This window comes from Siniperca chuatsi, linkage group LG3 (genome assembly GCF_020085105.1).
Source record: "Siniperca chuatsi isolate FFG_IHB_CAS linkage group LG3, ASM2008510v1, whole genome shotgun sequence".
NCBI classification, from domain to species: domain Eukaryota; kingdom Metazoa; phylum Chordata; class Actinopteri; order Centrarchiformes; family Sinipercidae; genus Siniperca; species Siniperca chuatsi.
Genome location: NC_058044.1, coordinates 15,634,803 through 15,655,680, shown reverse-complemented (window position 1 = coordinate 15,655,680; position 20,878 = coordinate 15,634,803). Strand labels below are relative to the sequence as shown.

Sequence of the window (20,878 nt, the reverse complement as noted above, 5' to 3'; positions counted from 1 at the left end):
TAGCACCTTTTACAGAGCAAGGTCACAAAGTGCGTCACAACAGTAAAATTATTTAAAAAATACGACCATAAAAACAGTAAAAGAAACAACAATAAAACATAGGCAATAGCACCCTAAGAAACAATAAAAGAATCAAAAACACACAAGATTACAAATACTAGACAACACGAGGCGAGACAAAGGCTGTTTGAATAGGAGAGTCTTCAGCTGCCTTTTAAAAGGCATCAACAGAGACCGCAGAATGTAAGTCTATAGGAAGAGCGTTCCGCTCTGTCGGAGCCACCACTTCAAAGGCACCATCACCTTTTGTTTTCAGTCGAGCGCAAGGGACAACCAGTAAGCCCTGGTCAGAAGACCTAAGTGACCTACTGGTTATATAAGGGTGGAGCAGGTCAAAGATGTACTCAGGTGCCTGACCATGCAGGGCTCTATACGTGAAAACAAGAACCTTAAAATGAATCCTGAACTTGATGGGAAGCCAATGTAAAGACAATAAAATGGGTGTGATGTGAGTCGACCTGCTGGACCTGGTCAACAGCCTTGCAGCAGCATTCTGGGCCATTTGTAGATGGTCCAGGGATGACTTGCTGAGGCAGGAAAAAAGGGAATTGCCGTAGTCTAGCTGGGATGATATAAAAGTGTGAATGATCATCTCTAGCTCAGGTTATGATACAGTCAGACAATTGTGTAAAATGGCGCTGTCCCACCGCTCCGCCCGGTCCTCTCCACAATACGCACAATTTTTTTGTTGAATATTTTCAGCTTGCGCGAATTTCGCATATTTGCCTCATTTGTGTTGCCCAATTTGTGTCACCTGGCGCGAATAGATGCAAATTTGCGTCTTTGCATTGACTTTGTATGTAATCGCACTGCAAGAAAAATTCGCTTCGCGTTCAACACACCTTTACCAACCTGTAATGCTAGGTCAGCAGCAGCATTTCATGGGAAATGATTCATACGTTTTTTGTGTAGACACCCCTTCATACAAACACACGCACACACAAATACACAAATATGCCTCCAGGTATGCAGACATGTTGCAGCAGGATTCAAGGAACCAAGCATGCCTTGTAATTGTAATTTCAATCCCAGTATGCAACATTTTTTTATTGCTATTTTATGATTCACTTTTATACATCATCCTTCTTACCTTGTCTCTGTCCTTGGCAGTGTTTTTTTTTTTATTTATTTATTTTTTTTTATAGAGCTCTCTACTCTCTAGGGTTTTATGTCTTTTTTTGTATCTGTGTGATTCTCTGTCAGTTGTGCATACATTCAGTGACTCCCACAGACCAATCTGTGCCTTTTCACAACATCAGCAATTCCTAAGGACTCAAAGCTACCACAGTTTTTTTTTAAACTCTAACTTCTGACATGATAATTTTCCTGTAGCCACTGCTTAAACCATCAGAGAAAATACATTACAGTACACACAGCTGGTTTGAGGTCAAAATTATACAGCTGCTCTTCAGATGGTTTACCTTTTTACCACAGTCAGTATAACACCTAGTGTTGCCAGACAATCCAGATGTTGTTCATCTGTTATGTCAGTAAACAGTATCGGCTCAGTATAAGATTGGTGTATGTGGCAGATCACCGGTTCTTCAGTATGTTGGATAGATTTACCAGCACCAGTCAACTGATTCAGCATTCGAGAAGTATGCACTACTCATAACTCATAACTTGTAAAAATATAATCATTATGTATGCCTGGAGATTCATTGTTATTTATTGTAGTGCATGTTTTTGCAAGTTGGGAAGAAAAACAGTATGCATGTTGTTTCATCCTGACCACATGACACACGGCCTGATGTTGCCATTTGCCCATGAGCTTGGAAATGTTTTCTGAGTTTCTGACCTGATAGCATTTACTTTCAGTGGCTTGCATTGCAAGTGATCAACAGCTGGCTTATACTGTATTTGCTCAGTTTTGTTATGAAATGATGCAACATATTCATTGAATTGTTGGAAAAACACAAAGTACGACAGTTAGCTTGATAGATAAAGAACTAAAATGGTTTTCTCTGTGCAGAAGTTACGGTCTGCTGACTAGATGTCCTTTCCCAATTCCATGGCTGCAACCTCTTCTCCTTTTTTCATACAAAGCTCAACACACACCACAACTGCTGCAAGCTCTATGGTCTTCATGTATATTAGGCTCTCAGATTAATGTGGAAAACATGTCTGCAAATGTCAGTTGTTTTGTGTGCTGGTCAGTCTGTTCTGTTTTAGTCTTTATGCTTGGAGTTGAGGACTTCTTCAAAATCTGCAGTGAATTCAGTCATCATGTTGACAAATGAGAGGAATTAATGTAAAGTAAAATCTCCAAATGGCTGCATTCAAAACAACACTCTGATCAGCCAGTTTCAGTGTCTTTTACCATTGAAGGATTTACCTGATAACCAAACACAGCTGACAGCTTTTTACTGATCATCATGCACTTGAAAATGTCAGAATGTTCTTGCAACCATCAGCACACTTTTACCCCTGCAGCTGATACTTGGTGCAAGGGATTGTGTGATTGTAAAGGATTATACTAATACTGTTATTGATTAAATCTTTAAATTAGGTTGATTAATTACCAATCATTTGGAATTATCTCTTTGCCATGGTCAGTGTCAGCGGTTAGTTGAGCTAAAAGATCCATGCGATGGGATGGCATTTCTTTCATTTGTTACAATTTTAATCCCCTAAATCATTCCAGGTGTTTTTCCAGCCCCTCAGCCAGGGATAAGTGGACTTTTATGGTCCATTCTAACTATGCTTATTATCTTTCTCTCCACTGCTCATAGAGGTTGTGTGTTGGTGAGAACTGTCCACAAGTCTTGACTGCATTATGCAGTAATGTGTTTGTGTGTGTGTGTTGGTTGTTGGAAAGCAGTGTAGGGGGAGTTTACAAGTCTCCTGTGGCATTAAGTTTATGATGGTTCCAGTCAGCGAAGGGTTGGCAAGACTGCACCAAAGAAAGAAATACGAGCGCTATACGAAATGAGCCCATGTTCTCACACACAAACACACACAAATCGCACACACATACACCTCGTGTATTAATGTTTGATCGAGGTTGTGAATAATAGATGTGTCTTTATTATTTGTCCCTCTGGTGTCCTGCAGTCCTGTCTCTCTCTGTTCACCCCTCCCTCTTTATCTCTCTCATTAATCCTGTTTTATGTTTGTCTCTCCCTCAGGACGCTGCTGCTTCAGTGAGACCCTTCGTGATTGGATGAAGAGAGAACCACTGACTACCAGTATGGACGTGCTCCATCCTGGAATTTCCCACAATCCTTAGTTTTCTGGTAAGTAGCAACTGTAAAAGGGCTTTCAGTCAGTATGTTTTTAACATAAAAATAGACTCTTGTAAACCCTCTATGCTTTTATAAATTGTTGTTCTTCTGGTCATAACTGAAAATATAGGCCCGGTTCTGCTTTCATTATTTACAAGCATTGCTATTGGTGTTGTCCATAAATATGGGCTGACATTCAGACACGGTAACGGTATGGTAGTTAGATAAATTTAAAGCATCTTTTTACTTTGCTAGGATGCTAGCGCCAAAGTGGATCCTTTTTGTTGTTTGGATGAACTTAAAACTTACTAAACACATAATATCATATCCAGGAACAGGGAAGACCCTGTTTTAACGGCAGATAAACATCACAAGAATAACTTTTGTCTGTTATCCAAGCAGCACTTTGGCACTGTGATGCCTTGTGGGGTTTTTTTTGTTGTTTTTTTGTGGCCTTTTTGGCATTCAAAAAAATATTCTGGAAATCCATGTTATGTTTTGATTGGCAAGGAAAACACTGTCCTCTGTACATTCACTGGCTGATCATGAGGTACAGTTGATGTGCATAACATGAGGAACAATTCTTCACCAAACAGAGGTTTGATTACTTCTCTCTCTGTATATGATTCACAATGCCTCTTGTATGATTTTCATTTCTATGGTGTTTGGCGTCCCTTCATTGCCTTAAAGTGTTATGTTGTTTCCATAGAAACCAGCTGTAGTTAGGTTCCTCATGGATGAATGTGGTCTCCGAGGGCAACCCAAGAAGTACTCAGGATTCTTTGCATTCTTCTGATCATTCTTTTACTTTTTTTCCTCTGTGGTGTTCAGGTCTGCAGCTGAGTCTACTGAACCCTGAACTGTGACCAGCGCCAGTCTATGACTGACCTCCTGTCAGGTACAACATACACACACAAGCGCTTGCACACATGCTGTGTTTGTGTTCAGTGTTGAGATGGAATGAAAACCTCCATACTCACTGCTCTTCATGCTGAGCAGCTCCCCTTCACTGCTCTGCAGTAGCTAGTAGTTTTTAAAGTCTGCAATCCACACTAATATCTCTCAAGAATGTAAAAGACAAGCCTAGCTATATTTTCGTTATCGTCAACAAATCCCATGAAAAGACCAAAACCAACCCTGCGTTAGTCCTTTTCTCAATACATTCTAGCTTACCAACCCTGTCTGTGTTTTTCCTAAAACAGCTGGGCACTGTAGTTTTTAGCAAACATTACTCCAACAGGATTATATAGTGTATTTGTACTATTTTCAGCTGCAGATTTAGTGTGCTAGCAAAATTTACAGCACGAGAACAGTGTGGGAAATCTACTCAAACTACATTTTACAACATCTCATTTATGTATTTTCATTAATTTTTCAACAACAGTGGCACTTTGCGGCACGGAGGAAAACACCACTGTATACTGTATCCGGCTTTGGCTACACCGGCAATACTTGTTAGTAGGATACATTCATTATTGGTTTTGGTCTTTTCTTGGGATTTGGCGACAATAAGAAAACCGAAGAATATCACCAGACCTTTAAGGATGTTTTAATGCATTCAGTAGATTTGAGTTGACCTCTATCTGATTAAAGATTAATTAAATTTATTTGATAGTGCAAACCATTATTTATCTACTATTATAGCATTTTTTTCCAATTAAGTTTAAATATTAATAGTAAACACTGTATCTTTTGCATGTCTGGACATATTTCTTTCCTTAGGCATTTTGCACCTTTTAATGATTGTAAACTTGCACATCCGTTATGTAATTCTCCTCATGCGGTGAGCCAATAATGAATATTTGCAAACTCATGTAGAGTATTTATAAAAATCTGTCCATTCGATGCCATAGCAGTTCTTTATTAGTTACATGTTTGGCTTAATTTGTTGTTTCAAACTGAACATGGTCTGTTCTCTTACACTGTTTGCTGCAAGAATGTTATTTGTTTATTGGAATCATTTCTGTTTTACCACACAGCACCGGTCTTTTGCATTAAAATGCAAGAATAGCTGTTATAATGCAAATAGCAGTAGTTAGGAAGCACCCTATTTCCTACAGTATATTGTGTGCATGTTAAAGCATGTGTGGATTTAAATTAATTCACCTCCTGTTCCCCCTCTCCTCCTTTTCCAGGTGAACTGTCTTGTGCCACAATGATGTCAGTAGATGTGACCAATCACAATGGCCCGGCTGCCACGCCTCCCACCTCACTCAGCCTTCACTCCTCACACAACCAGCTGCTCAGCAGTGATGTCATCAAGCAGGGCTCCGCCACGCCTCCCAAGTGTCGCAAAAAGTATGCACTTACGAGTATCCAAGCTGCCATGGGCCTCGGAGAAGCAGTGCCACCTTCATCATCACCATCATCATCCCCATCACAGTCTTCAACCCCCAACAATCCCAAACTAGCCAAGAACGGGGTCAACCAGCTTCGTAAAGCCGGTCAGGATCACAACAAAAACACCACCGGCCCTGACCTGACGGACCTGGAGTGTAATTCAGAAACTACAGCAGATGACCTCAATGTCAACACAGCTGAGGAGCATGATAGTCACACTCTCACCAATAATGACAGAGAGGATGATGTCATTAAGCTAGATGTAGAATTGCACCCAGACTCAAACACTGATGCAGAGCAGAAAACCGAATCAGAGATAGACTTTAACATTAACATGACTGTGGAGCTCAAAATGAACGGCAACACAACAGATTTGGGCTTTGACTTGAACACTGAGGCAGAGGAGAGCGATGACATCAGCATTCTGTCTGAGAAGGAAATTACGTCAAAGATGAAGATTGAGGAAGATGGAGATGAGGTGGTGGTGGTGGAGGAGCAGGAAGACGAGGAGAAGAAGCCTTTACTGATGATAAAAAGTGAGTCTCCCGTGAAGAACCACAAAGTTTCTTCAGACCTGGAGCTCATCTCTGACCTCCACTCCAACCTCAAGCTCCTCAAATCAGGCAAGGACTCTCCGGTGCCTCCTCCTCCCTCCATACCCAGGCAAGCCAGCCCAGAGGACACGCCATTACTCTCTGTGGCCTCCTGTTCCTCCTCTTCCTCCTCGTCTCCAGAGACGAAGAAGGACAGAAGGACTGGCGCAAAAACAGACTGTGCTTTGAACCGCATCCAGAATCTGAACCCCAGTGACGAGGAGTTGAGTTGGACCACACTGTCCCAGGAGAGCAACTCCCCAGAGGAAACAGGTACACACAGTAACACACACAAAACATGCTGCAAAAAGTTTATTACAGTAAACTTCACAGCCACTGTCATATACTGACGTTTTCATGTGAGTGAGTTTTCTCCTGTGTGCTATGTAGTGGTTTTACCGTCCTCTCTGCTGATGACATGTTTCCATTTATGGTGTGTGTGTGTGTGTGTGTGTGTGTGTGTGTGTGTGTGTGTGTGTGTGTGAAGAACTTGGACATTGCTGGAACAGAATAACACTCGAGCCTCCAGTAAATCTCCCAGAATCCCTCTGGGACAGGAAGTGCCCTTGTAACCTCATGGGTGGTTAGCAAGCCAGATCAGCTGCATCCTGTTTCAAGCTGTGTGTGTGAACAGGGCTTGCAGGCTAGTCATGAGTTAATACAAAATCTGTAGCTGCCATTATCTCCCTCTTTCTCTACGACTTTGATGTTTCCTCTAGAGCTGATACTCCAAAGAGAGGAGCCGCTTTAGCTCCCTATAATCTTCTGTATCGTCCCTTCCTACTCTTAGTTTTCATCATTCTTTTTCTGAGAATATGAACATTTGTGCTCTGCAGATATAAAAATGCAGGAAGCAGTTTGGACACACATATATAGACACATGGAGGATGATGGACCTCCAGTATATTACAGCTGAGCCTTTCCATATGTAGCTGTGCGTGCCATCAGAAGAGCTTTAGTTTTTATCCCACTTCGATTCATATGTCATTGATGCAACATGTAGACTAAGATTCTTAGTTCAGTTTGTTCAGGGTCACATGTTAAAAGTCAGTTTGTATGATATTTTTCCCAGCCCTTCTTCAGAAAAACCGCAGTCCTATACCTATTTGTATAGATGTAAAATAGGGCTGCAAGTAACGAGTATTTTCATTATCAATTCATCTGCAAATTATTTATCAATTAATTGATTAATCACTTGATCTATAAAATGTCAATCAAAATACTAAAAAAATGGCAACCACCCCTAAAGCCCAAGGTGACATCTTCAAATTGCTTGACAGTCCAAAACCTAAACATATTCAGTTTACTATCACATATGACAAAGAAACAAATGAGAAGCTGGAATGAGAGAATGTTATGGTTAATCGATCGTCAAAATAGCTGCTCATTATTCTTCTGTCAATCAACTTAATCTTTTAATCAACTAATCGTTTCAGCTTTATTGTAAAATATGGTTATTGAACAGTAATTAACACAAATATGCTTTAACTTAATTAAATGTCTGGGTTTCCAGTTTTGAAAAAGTTATTTCTTAATAAGACACTAATTATTTATCAGTGTCATTACCTGACATTGAGGATGAATATAAATAAAGCTGTTTTTATTGTTTGTTTTTTTTCCTACTGTTTGATGTTACAGTGCATACAGTCAGGCAGAACTTCGGGATGAATTGTGTAACTAAAGTTAAGAAAGCCATCACCTTTGTTGTGGGCCTCTACTTTCCTAAAGTCGCTTGTTGCCTACCTCTGCAGAAGGTCTGTTAAAGTCATTGTATTTCTTTGTCAGCATTATGTAAAAATCTAAATGTTCTGTTTAATGGGGCCCTTAAAACTCTCTGCCTTGTGCTTTGTCCTAAGATATTTGAAACACATCCATCCCCTCTAGAGCAGCAGCCCCCGACCTCTGACATGAGCTCAGCTGTAAAGCATCCTCTCCAGTCAGTGAGAGTTGCAGTGCTCTGAGCTGTTGAGTCTCGTTGCTGCTTTTTTCCTCCCAGAATGCTTCTCTTCTAGCTCTCTGATGACTCACTGTCCCTTTCGAATTGAAGGCTCTGAGCATCTGTGCGTTTCATTTCTCTAAATTAGCAGCGGCTTATCCTCCTGAACATGTTTATGTGTTACACCGTTATTGCTGCTTAGAATCCACTTTCCATGTGTCCTGATTTCCTCTTGCTTGTCGTCGTCTAAAATGTAATTCCAAAGTGATAATTCTCTCATGGGATGGCCTTATGTTTTGTGTAGATTAATGTGTGTGTGTATTTATGACCTGAGGAAGTAACAGGGGCAAAAAGTAGACGTTAACGGTACGATAGTCGCTAGTTAAGACGTATTGTCCTCCAAGGGTTTGAAGAAGAGTCGATAATCAGCATGCTGGCATCATTCATGTTGAATTCATCAATATCTAACACCTATTCGTCCATACTGCTGTTCTCTCTCTGTCACTCACTCATATATTGACAAAGCCGTGTTGTTTTCCCAGATATGTGTCAGATTCCTCTGTGGATGTTGTGGGTTAGAGGGCCAATACGACACTGCTTTCACACAGAGGAGCCAAAACACACACATATGCACACACACACGTTGAGTTGAGGAAGGTCATTTAAAGAGGTCCCTCGCATTCTCACACAACAACATGCATTGTAACACTTGCAGGGAAACATGAGTTGAATGTGGATGAGTGCAGTACAGCAACATGTGAAGTCCAGTGTTCTTTTGTCAGTCAGATGTCGAGCTACTTTCTCTCTGTCACCCACTTACTCAAAAAGCATTCAACCCATAGTATATTAAAATCCTCCTCTTTGCTGTTTTTTCCTCCCTTCATCAACCCAAATGTCACCCTCCCTCTCTGCTCCTCCTCCTCCTCGCACTCCTCCACTGGATATGATACTGAATGAAAGATGAGCTGGGGGTTGCCAGGACAACCATGAGAGGCTAAAGGGAAGGCAGAAAGGAGGGGGAATGTGATAAACATAGACAGCTGATGAGGTTGAGAGTGTGCCAGATTTTGAGTTTCTTTCCATGTGCCTGTGTATGTTTGTTTGTTTTAGGACAGGAAAGGGAGGGCAGGCTTATCTGAGCTGTTGATGTTGTCGATGCTCCAGATAGAAGAAGGAGAGACAACAACAGCAAACCTAGCTCAGCTGCAGGGGATACACAACCTCCATCTCTCCCTCTCTATCTATCGTTCCCTCTGTTTCGCTCTCTGTAGCTCTCTCTTTTCTCACTTGCACTCCTCCCTCATTCACTCTTTTCTCCCCCTCTTCTTTGCCTCTCTTTTCATGTCATGTTCTCCCTGCCTCAGTGTGTCTCAATGTCCCTCTTTCTCTCTCCTCTCCTGTCTTTTTCTCCTCACCCCCTCTCTTGCAGTGTCCCCCCCCCCCTCCTCCTCTCTCTCTCTTTCCATCTCTGTCTGTGGTTCTCTCTGTGGTTACAGCACTGGGTTTTGCTGTATGAGAGGCAGCTAGCTAACTATGATGCTGGGGAAAGACTACATGCTGGCCATTGTGATTGTCAATTATGAGGGTAGGTGCATCTGTCGGAGGCGGCTGGAAACTACACTGTGGTGTTAGAGCTTGAACGCGGTGTGTGTGTGTGTGTGTGTGTGAGAGAGTGAGTGTGTGTGCACAAGCACACATGGTATCGATCTCTAAATATCTGCCACAGGAATCTGTGGTCTGTGCATGCTGTATTTGTGTGCGTGTGTGTGTGTGTGTGTGTGTGTGTGTGTGTGTTGTGAGTGAATGTGTGCATTGCTCTGGTCATGGTAATATGTATGTATGGTGTCGTTTGCCAGAGAGAACATGTGTATGTGTTTTGCTCCAGAAGCTCACTGCTCTCCCCTCCCCCTCTGCTCAAATCTGCTCTAGCAAGGAGCTGCATGCTAACCGAAGCTATCAAGGGCTAAGTGCTACGTAGCTCCTCCACTGACACTGCTAACTTTGAGGCATGATATACCACTTGAACCAAGCCAGGCTGAGCAGTAAAACAGTCAGCTAGCTCTCTCTCTCTCTCTCTCTCTCTCTCTCTCTCTCGTGTACATACATGCTTTAATCCACATTCAGTAGTCTGTTCATCTCATACTGGCAGTGTTTTAGTGGCTCTGACCTATTTTCTTTTTCTCGCTCATAAAAGACTGCAACTCCCAGAAGACACTGCTCTCCAGCTCCTTGCTCTAAAGCACAGACTTAAGCCTCAAGGGATGTCTGTTTGTGCCAAGAATATATGTGTGCATTTTGCTAAGCTTTATGAGTGATTTCTGTTCCATTAAATAAACTTTAATAAAATATGTCTTAATAACTTCCCTGTATGTGTGTGGGTGTGTGTTTGTGTGTCTGAATTCCATCTCAATCTGGACCGACCCAGCCGTCATGATGACATATGGCCTGCTGTCATGGTGACAAGCCCATGGGCTGTGTTTCATCAGCATGGTCAGCAGTTCGAGAAAATCTTTGTGCAGTCACACACAGACACACACACAAATACACGCAGCACCAGCTGACCAGTTCCTCAGAGCTTATATCACCTTTTATGAGTTGCTACAACACCTAATGCAGTTTCGGATCATCTTTACTACCTCTGCCACTACATCATCTTCACACACACAGAGATGCCATCAATAGTACTGTGTGTGTGTGTGTGTGTGTGTGTGTGTGTGGTTCAGCGGTTCAGCTTGCTTGACTGCCAGAAAACTGCAACCTTCAGATGAGATGACATTTAGTACAAGAGTGAGAGAAGAAACAGTGATATAAGTCGTGATATAAGATTCCATCTTCACACAAGGTGTGTGTGTATGTGTGTATGTTTTCAAGGTAACTGCTGTATTTCCTCTACATATTATGGTAACAGCCATCTGCTCTATATGCTGCTGCTGTGTTCTGTCAGGGAAGGGAAGTTTATATTTTACGTGAATCCATACGTACTGAGCCAGTACACTTAAGTTAGAGTTTTTCTGGTTTTTGATTATAAGTGTTGTGAACACGCTAATACTTTGTGCAGGTATTTATTCATTTAGTTTTAAGATTATTACTCCTTGTCCTTCCAATTCATTTAGTTGTACATGGACTTATGGACTTTTTCTGAATAAAGTTAATAATTGTGTTGATTGATTCCACATGTATAATTTTTAACTCGTATAATTTAGAAGTAAATAAAAAAAAATCAGGGGTGAACCATAGACTGTATAAAACATGTACGTAGTGTCCGTGACATCACCCATAGGTTTCTGAAGTGCCGTTGTGAAGCTTGAAGTGGGCGGCTCCCGGCGGTTTGAGCCATCAGCATCTTGGCAGTGCCTGACTCCAGCTAATCCAAAAATTGCCGAAGTGGTGGGGCCTGGTTGCTGAACCACCTAGCGGCTAGCCACCTGATAGGGCACCCACCTGTCACTCAAAGTGGCCACGTCTTTAATTATGCAGAACTTTAAGCCTTAATATAATTTAAACAGGTGAGTTATATAAAAATGAACCCCTCGTACAGTTGTCATGAAGGTGGAAATTAACTATAGAGACGAAAACCATTTTTTGTACCAGGCTGTAAACATGTTTATTTCTGCAGTAAAGCTGGGCATTTTAACATGGGGGTTAATGGGGATTGACTCCCTTTTGGAGCCATCCTCAAGTGGCCATTCGAGGAATTGCAGTTTTTGTCACTTCCGCATTTGCCTCATTTTTCAGCCCCGGAGATTTGTCACTCGGGGTGAACATTTCATCACCCATACTGCTAGAAGTTAAGCTTCACTTTGTCATGAGTCATGCAATACAAATTGAGTTTGCAACACTAATGCTTTCATTGCCATCATTGGCAAAAGAAGAGTTGGAGTCAAATTCAGAGGACAAGCTGACTTATTAAAAGGTCCACTGCAGACCTCGTACATATTGATGTTGAAAAAGAAATGGACTCCCTCATTTTTGCCTGGCTCTGGTTTTGTTGCCTCCTGAAATAATCTCTTAGTCTCAAATGTTTTGATTTCAGTGTTTGTGCTCTTTCAGAGAAGTCTCTTTGACCTCTATCTTAGTTGAGCGCTCAGCATAAAAAGCATTTCTTGTTTTTGTAGCAGGGGGAGTTTTAGAGTTTTTGTTAGCATGTGTGCTGTCATCAAATCCACCATCAATATGTGAGACAATCTGTCTTGTGGCATCATTACGGACAGCTGGTAATCCATCTATTTCTAGATTATAATTCTTGTATTTTCTGATTTATGCTGATAAAAACCAATAAATTAAAGAACCCATAATAGATCATACACCCATGGAAATGAGAGAGCAGATTTGTATGATACTGGGTTCAGAGAAGAAGCTAATACAATTACTAGGGCCAGAGAATAATATGTCCTCATTTGTGTCATGTCGAATAAAACCATATATATTTAAATTGGGTCTGCATCTGACATCTGTTTATTTGCCTGTGTGATATGTTTTATTTAAAAATGTTTAAGGTATGTGCATGGGCAACAACAGTGTTTAACAAGTTTTACTCAGTTGTTTGTTAAAAGACACGGCTGGTAAATGACAGCTGCAGCAGATGCTGGTAATCTCAGTCAGCTGTTAATATCGTTCATTATATGAGTGTAGGAGGGTTAACTTCCATTTAACAGAGGCCAATTTGATCATATGGAAGGAAAATCAATACTCTATGTTTGTATGCAGCCACAGAGGTGTGTTTTATATATGTATTTGTAAGTAAAGTATATATAAAATTCTGTCAGTTTAACAATCTTGCACTTTTCCCCCCATTGATATCCATAAACAATCTAAATGTGTGTGTTTTTCCACCAGATATCTGGAGTGAGCAGTCATTCCAGACAGACCCTGACCTGCCTCCAGGATGGAAGAAGATCACAGACATGGCCGGTATCTACTACTGGCACATTCCTACAGGCACCACCCAGTGGGAGAGGCCTGCCACCCGCCCAGCACCCTCTGGGCAGACAGAGTCCCAGGCCCTGGGCGACCACACAGCCTTTACACCACGTAAACACTCCCTGGGCTCACTCAGCCCTTCACCCACTCCTGATCATGAGGTGAGAGACAGAACAACAAACACACACACTCATTTTAGGTCTCACATAAATTTGGCCTTTTGGTTTTGCTGTAACTGTCAATTAACTGTTTAAGATAGTTTAAGTGATGGCAAATAGTTTGTTAGTCTTCCTGGCAGTGGTCAGGCTCAATTTGTGGTTAGAGTAAAGTCTGAAGACAAACCATCCACAATGTAAAGAGATGTTGAGGAACAATGGGAAATATAATGAAGTCAAAGATTTAAATCAACACAAATATAATGAAGTCAAACTAGATTAGAACACAAACATATGCCGTACAATAGGCAAATATGAATAACTAATATCGTCTTAAGACTGCAATGCAATTGAGTTGAAAATTAAAATCCTCATTACTATTTTACATGTTTGTAAAAATGTAAATGTTTATTTGAGCCTTCTGATGAGCATAATTGCACACAGCAGAGAATGAATATGAGAGTGGCTGTAATAACGTGTGGATATTGTACACTCAGTTGTCATTAGATATACCTAGGCTGCTGTTGAATTGTATTGCATTATACTGACAGGTGTTTCTATTATTTTGTCCACCCCATTTATAACAGTGAGGGTAGGCTGAATAATAAATAACTGTTTAAACATCGCTGAATCAGGACTGTTGTATTAGACTGTAGTAGTTTTAGCTAGGTGTACCTAATAAACTGGCAAGTGAGTGTCTGTTGGAAATGTATTTTAAAATCCAATTTTTATGACCAGGTAAGTAACCCATGTGTTAAACCTTCAGAAGACGTTTCCCGACCATGGGACCACGTATTATGAAGTTAACAAGGGAACTTGTTAAGGCCATTTCTTTAATCCCTGAATAGCCACAAATGTCTGTGAAGAATCAATACAGTACGCACCAACAAAGATGTATTAAATACAACAGCTTCTTAGTAACTGTGCTTGTGGGGTGTGTGTGTGTGTGTGTGCGCGTGTGCGTGCGTGCGTGCGTGTAGTCGTGCCAGGCAGATATCTTCTTCAGGGCGTCAACTCATTCAGGCAGCACCACCTCTGACAGCTCAGTGGAGCCTCTCTCCACTCTCGAGCCCACCCTCACCACATGTGGATTTGTCAACAGCTGCTACTTTGTAAGAACAAAAGTTTTTTTCCGTTTCATTGTACTTACTGTCTGTGGTATTCTGCACATTTTGTAAGAATTCATTTTAAGCCTCCATATGGTAACTTCAGAAAGGACATTGTATTTGACTGATTGTAAATCTGTTTTTGTGTAGTCCTGACTGAGATTAGTGTAAGACTGGCAGGAATATGCAACAAGAGAGCCGGTTAAAGAGAGTGAGACTGAGAGACCATTTTAGCAGCAGAATAAAGGAATGCAAGATCACTGAGTCAATCAGACAATCAATCAGTCAATCATGCAGAATGATGGAGGGAAACGGAGAGAAGAAAGACTGATAGAGAGGAGCCTGGTGTAGATAAAATATTGATCCAGTGAGAATGGACTGATGTTGACAGATAGATATGCCAGAATCTCACTCTGGCACATTTATCTGAGGTGACTGACCTGCACACTACTCAAGTATTAGTCAGTGACACAAGAGCCCAAAGTGGCAGACAGACAAACATGGTGGAGTAATTCTCCCTATGGAGATTTTAGTCATTTTGTAATGTTCCATCTCTCTCTGTGTCCCTCTCTTTCTCTCCTTAGCCTCGTTCCACATCTCTGCAGGGGATGCCTGATCAAGAGCATCACGAAGATGAGGACAAGGTAGGACACTTTGAAACTTTTCCACGTTCTGTTCTCTTCCTCACCCACCACTCTTCTTCTTCTCTTTTGGCTCAATAGCCTTGAGTTGTGCCTAATATCTTTCTTTCTTTCTGTGCGTGTGCGTGTGCGTGTGCGTGTGCGTGTGCGTGTGTGTGTGTGTGGCACAGATGGAAAGAAATTATACCTGCAGCATCTGTATGTGCGTGTATATTACTGTATACTATGTCTGCTCGTATCACATACAGTGCAGTCAGTAAGTATTTGGCTCTGTACTCCAGCGCATTTGATTGATATGAAATAAAACTACGGCCGTGAGGTTAAAGTGGTTCCCTATGCACACGGGAGACAAGCGCAATAAAAGACTCACAATAGTTTGTGTGCATTCATAGACAGTTTTTTGTGCAGTAAGAAACACTGAGTGCAATACGTTTATACTTTCACACAGTCCACTTACCTGTTTATTTTTAAAACTTAATATGTATACACTACTGTATTCTAGTGTTTTTTTTTATTATTGACTTTTGATTGTTTATTTGTCTTTACTGCCAGCTCTTTCTTTAGTGGCTTTCTTTCTAGGTTATATCGGTGCTCTTATATTTTTATCTTATTCTCATATTTTTGCTGACTTGGCACGAAATTGAATTGGTAATTGAATTTTGTTGTCAAAAAGCTTTCACAAACATCAGACCCATTTCAGATCCATTATGCTGTAGTAAAGATGGAAAACAACAGAAAAAGTGTCACTGTCCAAATAAGCACTGACTGTACTCTACGTCTGTATTGTTCATATTCTACTAATCAAGAATCAATAGATTCTCAGTAGGGAGGTGAATGTTCAATAGGAGCAAGAAACATTTGAGAAAACATTTTAAAGTCTTGATTGACAGCTTTTTATTTAAGAAATGTTTTGCTGCGTCGCTCCTTATTGCAACAGGCACTCGGTGTGGAGTGAGCTAGTTAGCTAACAGCCTTATTCTGTCTTTCTTCCCTGGCTCCCCTCCCACCTTTGACCCCAAATCTTTGCCCCACCACTATGTGTGTACGTGTGTTTTTTTAACACTGTATGTAGAAACAGGTGTGGAGTGATTTTGGCGGAAAGATTGATAGTGAAGTGTGGAAGGCAAGTATAATGCACTCAACGCCAATGAGTCTTGTTCTTGGTCTATCCTCACCAACTCTTAGAGTGTGTGCATTTATGCATTACGTCCTAGAAATTCACTGCCTGGGAAAAAGCATGTGTGGCTGATGCTTCAACATAAATATAACTGCACCAACCACAGCATTTTGTCTTGCCTGAAATGTAAAACATCTGTTATTTGGCTGCAGCAACACACTCAACAGGTTGTTCCTTTCTTTACATATGTGGCTAAAATATTGTCATCTTTCCTTCCTGCTGGCATAGATCTGAATGTGTTTGCACACACGAGTGTGTGTTCATACTACATGTTAACTTTCTCTCCTTGATGCAGCATGCCCCATTATACATAACACCACAACGCCATTTCTCCATTCAGCAAGGCCATACTGCCCACACTTGGATGCATGCTGGCATATACTGTGTGGGGTCAAAATGTTTACATTTGGTTTCTGTCAGGTTTGTGTCTTATTAGCCCTTCTCCCACATGCCCTGTAACCTGTGAATGTTAGGGCAGTTATACATATCATGATAGAACAGGAGCCAATATGATTTTTCATTCCTGGGAAAAGCATGAAATTCTTTTAGGAGTTCCTGTCTGGAATTGTTATGTCCTGTGGGAGAGTTTTTCTTCATATAGGAGACCTGTGAAACCCAGACAATATTACAGGTTACATGTGTGAAAGGGGCTTTAAGGTGGTTGCCTTTTGGCCAAAGATGTGGGGTTTATTTTGGTGTCATTGTGCACTCTCTGATGATGTCACCTGTGTGCACCAGGACCTGCAGGCAGCCACGGTGAACCCTGACCCCAGTCTGAAGGAGTTTGAGGGTGCTACACTTCGCTACGCATCACTCAAGCTAAGGTGAAATACCTGCACAGGCACACACACACACACACACACACATACAAGCAGACACAAAAATCAAACTACCTGTATGCATGTATCTCTGCAAGCCACCAGAGTTGCTGTTAGTTGTAAAACATATATTCCTTTCTTTGTCTTGCTATTCAACTACATCTAGTTTTGTCTAGTTAGTTTCTCTAATCTTGTGTTTTATCAGTTTGAGAGTTAAATGAGGTTAGAACAAGCAGGAAGTTAGTTATTCCACTCAGGAAATACCACCATGTTCTCCATTAGTGTAATGACTGCCTGTAGCCTTCACAGGCAGGACAGGAACCTTGTTAGTAAAGCTGCTAATGGTTGCACTGGTAATAATGGCACACTGCTAATCGTAGAAATACATCCTGCATTTTTGTAACCTTTTTTTCAGGAACCGTCCAGCAGTGGAAGAGGAGGAGTCCAGCAGTGGCAACAGTGACCCAGAAGCAAAAGTAAGGAGCCTTTTCCTAAACTTGACTTCAGTTCAAAGTCTGCAACATGCATGTCTATCTTCATAATTTGTGGTTTTAGACACAAAACAGATTAAGTCATAATTCACTTACTATATCTTAGTGTGGCTGACATCCTATCTTTTGCAGAATCTAAAGTTACTTACTCCAGACTTATATTTATTTGTTATCTAATCCTACTTTTAAACATTGTAGAATATAAGCAACATTCCCAGCACACATGGCCTCTTGCATTGATGCTGTGTATATGTTTTAGTCTGTTAATGTCCTAAGCCTGTTTGTTTACTGTGGTGTTTATGTTGAACACAGTGGCTGTCTGTGCGCTCATCTCAGTGAAGCGATATCTAAACAATACTGCCTCCAAGTGGTGAGACCGAGAAGTACAGTTTAATGCTGCACATCGGTGCATTAATTACCCAGGCCTCTTCAACATTCAAAGCTAAGATTCAAATGAGACATTTAAAGTTTTTAATGACGGAGTTAGGCTCAGTAAAACCTATTACTCAGTAGAATGCCATGCTCATTTGGCTGATACTGTTGTTGTTGTGATACAGCAAATGTCAGCACAAGGTATAAATTAATTTAGAATCCAACTAATTAAATAGAAGAATAGATTAATTATTTATCTTATCTGATACAGAGTCATTGCATTCTGTCACAAACTGCAGCAGATTGCAGGTAGGCTAAAATGCATACCAAGGTGTGTGTGGCGTTCCCACGGATGGCTGAATAGATCTAAAGCATTGCAGATTAGAGTTGAAAGCCAACATTCAGCTTGATGACGTGGTGCTGATTTGGCTGTCTAGTGTCTGTTTCCCTCTGTGTGTTTGTCTGGCAGAAATTCACAGTCCTTAGCAACAGTGACATTGTGATGAATACCAGACACAAACACAGACCCACAGTCAGGGCATCTGGTCCGATAGCACACACACACACACACACACACACACACACACACTCTTCCAGCAAATAGCCCACAGCGGTATCAAGTTTGGAACGGTCCCTGTCTATCCATTAAAGCAGTTTAAATACAAACAAGACCTCACTCAACAACAATTTCTATCTATCAAAGTGTAGAAAACCAACCAGATAACTGCAGTACACACAGATATGCCATTTAAGTAAACAAACCTTTAAGATATTAGTATAAAAATCTATCACTCCTTATAAAGAAAGATACTTTTAAGCTTTTGGTTGTGTGTGTGACACAACTGACAGTTTGTGTGTCATGTAGCTGCTACCACCTACTGGTCTGGAGCTGTGACACAACTTTCACCAGACTCCTGGCAACATGGAGAGAGGCACTGTGGGAGTTACTGTGTGTATGCATGTCTGCACGTGTGTGAGTGTGTGAGTGAGTGAGTGAGTGAGTGAGTGAGAGAGAGAGACTCGTCAGCCCCAGTCAGCTTCACGTCAGCAGTATAAACATCCCCACATTGAAGACATCATGTTATTGAATGTCCTGCTGTGAAATACTTGAATTGTGTGTGTTTGCCATAGTACTATTCTTTTAATTAAACAGTGCTTTGTCCTACTACTACTCACACAAAACAAACATACTTCATGCACGTATGTTTCAATCTGTTTGATATGAGCAGTTTTCCCACAACAGACTATGATGCCACTGGTTAATGTGATAGTGACTCCCTTTATTTACTGTCTGTCTTTCCCTCTCTGACCTCTTTCATCATGGATCTCTGAGATCTGCAGAGTACTTTCTGAACGGACTGCTGAAATCAAATGAATACTTGATGAGGACAGATGGGTCTCTCTCCTCTCTTGGTCTCTTCTTATTTACCAACATGCTTTGTTGTCCTCATCTGGTTATCTGTGTTTTCATCTTTGTGGAGTTCAAATTGTTTGGCTTTACCCTCAGAATCCTGCCAGTTCAAAACCCCAAGTTTGTCATTTTATACACAATGGCGTCGCCATTTACAGTCACTCAAAAAAAAAGACCTTTAAACCTTATTAGAGCCTCAGTGTGCAAAAAGTTGTGATGTGTCAGTAATGGACTATATGTGTAACAGTATCGTCGCTTGGTCTTCCAGTGTTTTGCAGTGCGCTCTCTGGGATGGGTGGAGATGGCTGAGGAGGACTTGGCTCCTGGAAAGAGCAGTGTTGCTGTTAACAACTGCATCCGACAGCTGTCCTACTGCAAGAATGACATCCGAGACACAGTCGGCATCTGGGGAGAGGTGAGGAAGAGCGCGTAGTCATACCATATGCGTATGAAATAAAACGGAAGGGTGGAGCAGAGGAAAGAGCAACAGAAGTTAGCCAGGGCAACAGTCTTCTGAAATGTATGTCAAAAGATGGAGGGAGGAGGGGAAAATGAAGAGAGGAAAGTGGAGCAATGTTATGAAGTCTGAACCCCCTCTCTGCTGTGGTTGTGTATAATGTGAAGTGACAGAACAGAGAGAGAGAGAGAGAGAGAGAGAGAGCTTCATCCCTCTTTCAATAACCTTTCATCTCCCATCACCTCTTTGTAAGGTTTGATAATTTATTTAGAGAGACACACACACACACACTTACACACCATACATGCACACACAGGCAAATACACTTTACGTAAAAGAAAGCACCTGACCTTTTAAAGGACTACTTTTTTGCAACGTCGTGAGCTTCAGGAAATAAGGATTGCCTGTTTTTGTGATGAGATCTAAAGAATTTGTGTATGTGTGTGTGCACGCTCAGGGGAAGGACATGTACCTGGTGCTGGAGAATAATATGTTGAACCTGGTCGACCCCATGGACCGCAGTGTGCTTCACTCTCAGCCAATCGCAAGCATCCGTGTCTGGGGTGTTGGCCGGGACAACGGCAGGTTAGTCATCGTGGCAACCTTTTTTTCTTCCCTTTTAATAATTGATTATTCCAGTTTTGCTTATCTTCATGATTAATGTGTAATGATGAGTGTGTAAGATGTCATTTTGTGATTTCTCTCAGAATGCATCCCGTGCTCTAAATCATCTTTAATATTTCTGCAGTGTAAATATTCAGAGAGATTTCAGATTGTTATTAACCAGTCATCTGGATCATTACTCATTGACTCACTCTTTTGTTGTTTTTAAATGCTTTAACTTATAGATTAGTCACTAGTGTAAATGAAGTCAATGATGCATCACACACACACTCAGTAAAAGGTCAGGGTAACAATTGAGGGCAGCGGACGGGTGGTTTGGTGACAGGCAGAAGACAGGACTTAATGATTAATGATGAAGGGATGTTAATGAAAGATTAATTCAGTACAAAGGAGAGGATGAGAGGGAGAATGGCCTTTTTTCTCTTTCACCACAAATCCCTCCCTGACTATTCGTCCCTCGCTTTCACCTCAGCTGAGCTCAGCACAGCTGGCTTCACGAAATTCTCACACAGCAGCAGGCTGTCTCGCTGCTGCACAGCTCCCAAGTTTAATA

At 41.3% G+C, this 20,878-nt stretch overlaps 1 protein-coding gene across 10 annotated transcripts in view; it reads left to right on the top strand.

Moving 5' to 3' along the window:
* Nucleotides 1-20,878, top strand: part of apbb2b (amyloid beta (A4) precursor protein-binding, family B, member 2b) — a 50,870-nt gene that overhangs the window by 17,424 nt on the left and 12,568 nt on the right. For 7 of the 10 annotated variants that reach the window (XM_044191080.1, XM_044191085.1, XM_044191083.1 and 4 more), the window contains exons 2-12: nt 3,189-3,296; nt 4,116-4,182; nt 5,420-6,490; nt 12,990-13,234; nt 14,209-14,340; nt 14,919-14,978; nt 16,048-16,098; nt 16,891-16,976; nt 17,386-17,446; nt 19,513-19,659; nt 20,159-20,286. In XM_044191080.1, the coding sequence (XP_044047015.1) occupies nt 4,164-4,182; nt 5,420-6,490; nt 12,990-13,234; nt 14,209-14,340; nt 14,919-14,978; nt 16,048-16,098; nt 16,891-16,976; nt 17,386-17,446; nt 19,513-19,659; nt 20,159-20,286 (2,000 nt within the window). In that variant the 5' untranslated portion in view covers nt 3,189-3,296; nt 4,116-4,163. Of the gene's footprint in view, nt 1-3,188; nt 3,297-4,115; nt 4,183-5,419; nt 6,491-8,525; nt 9,739-12,989; nt 13,235-14,208; nt 14,341-14,918; nt 14,979-16,047; nt 16,099-16,890; nt 16,977-17,385; nt 17,447-19,512; nt 19,660-20,158; nt 20,287-20,878 lie in introns of those variants that run through there. The other 3 variants (XM_044191086.1, XM_044191087.1, XM_044191090.1) reach the window with 3 other exon arrangements.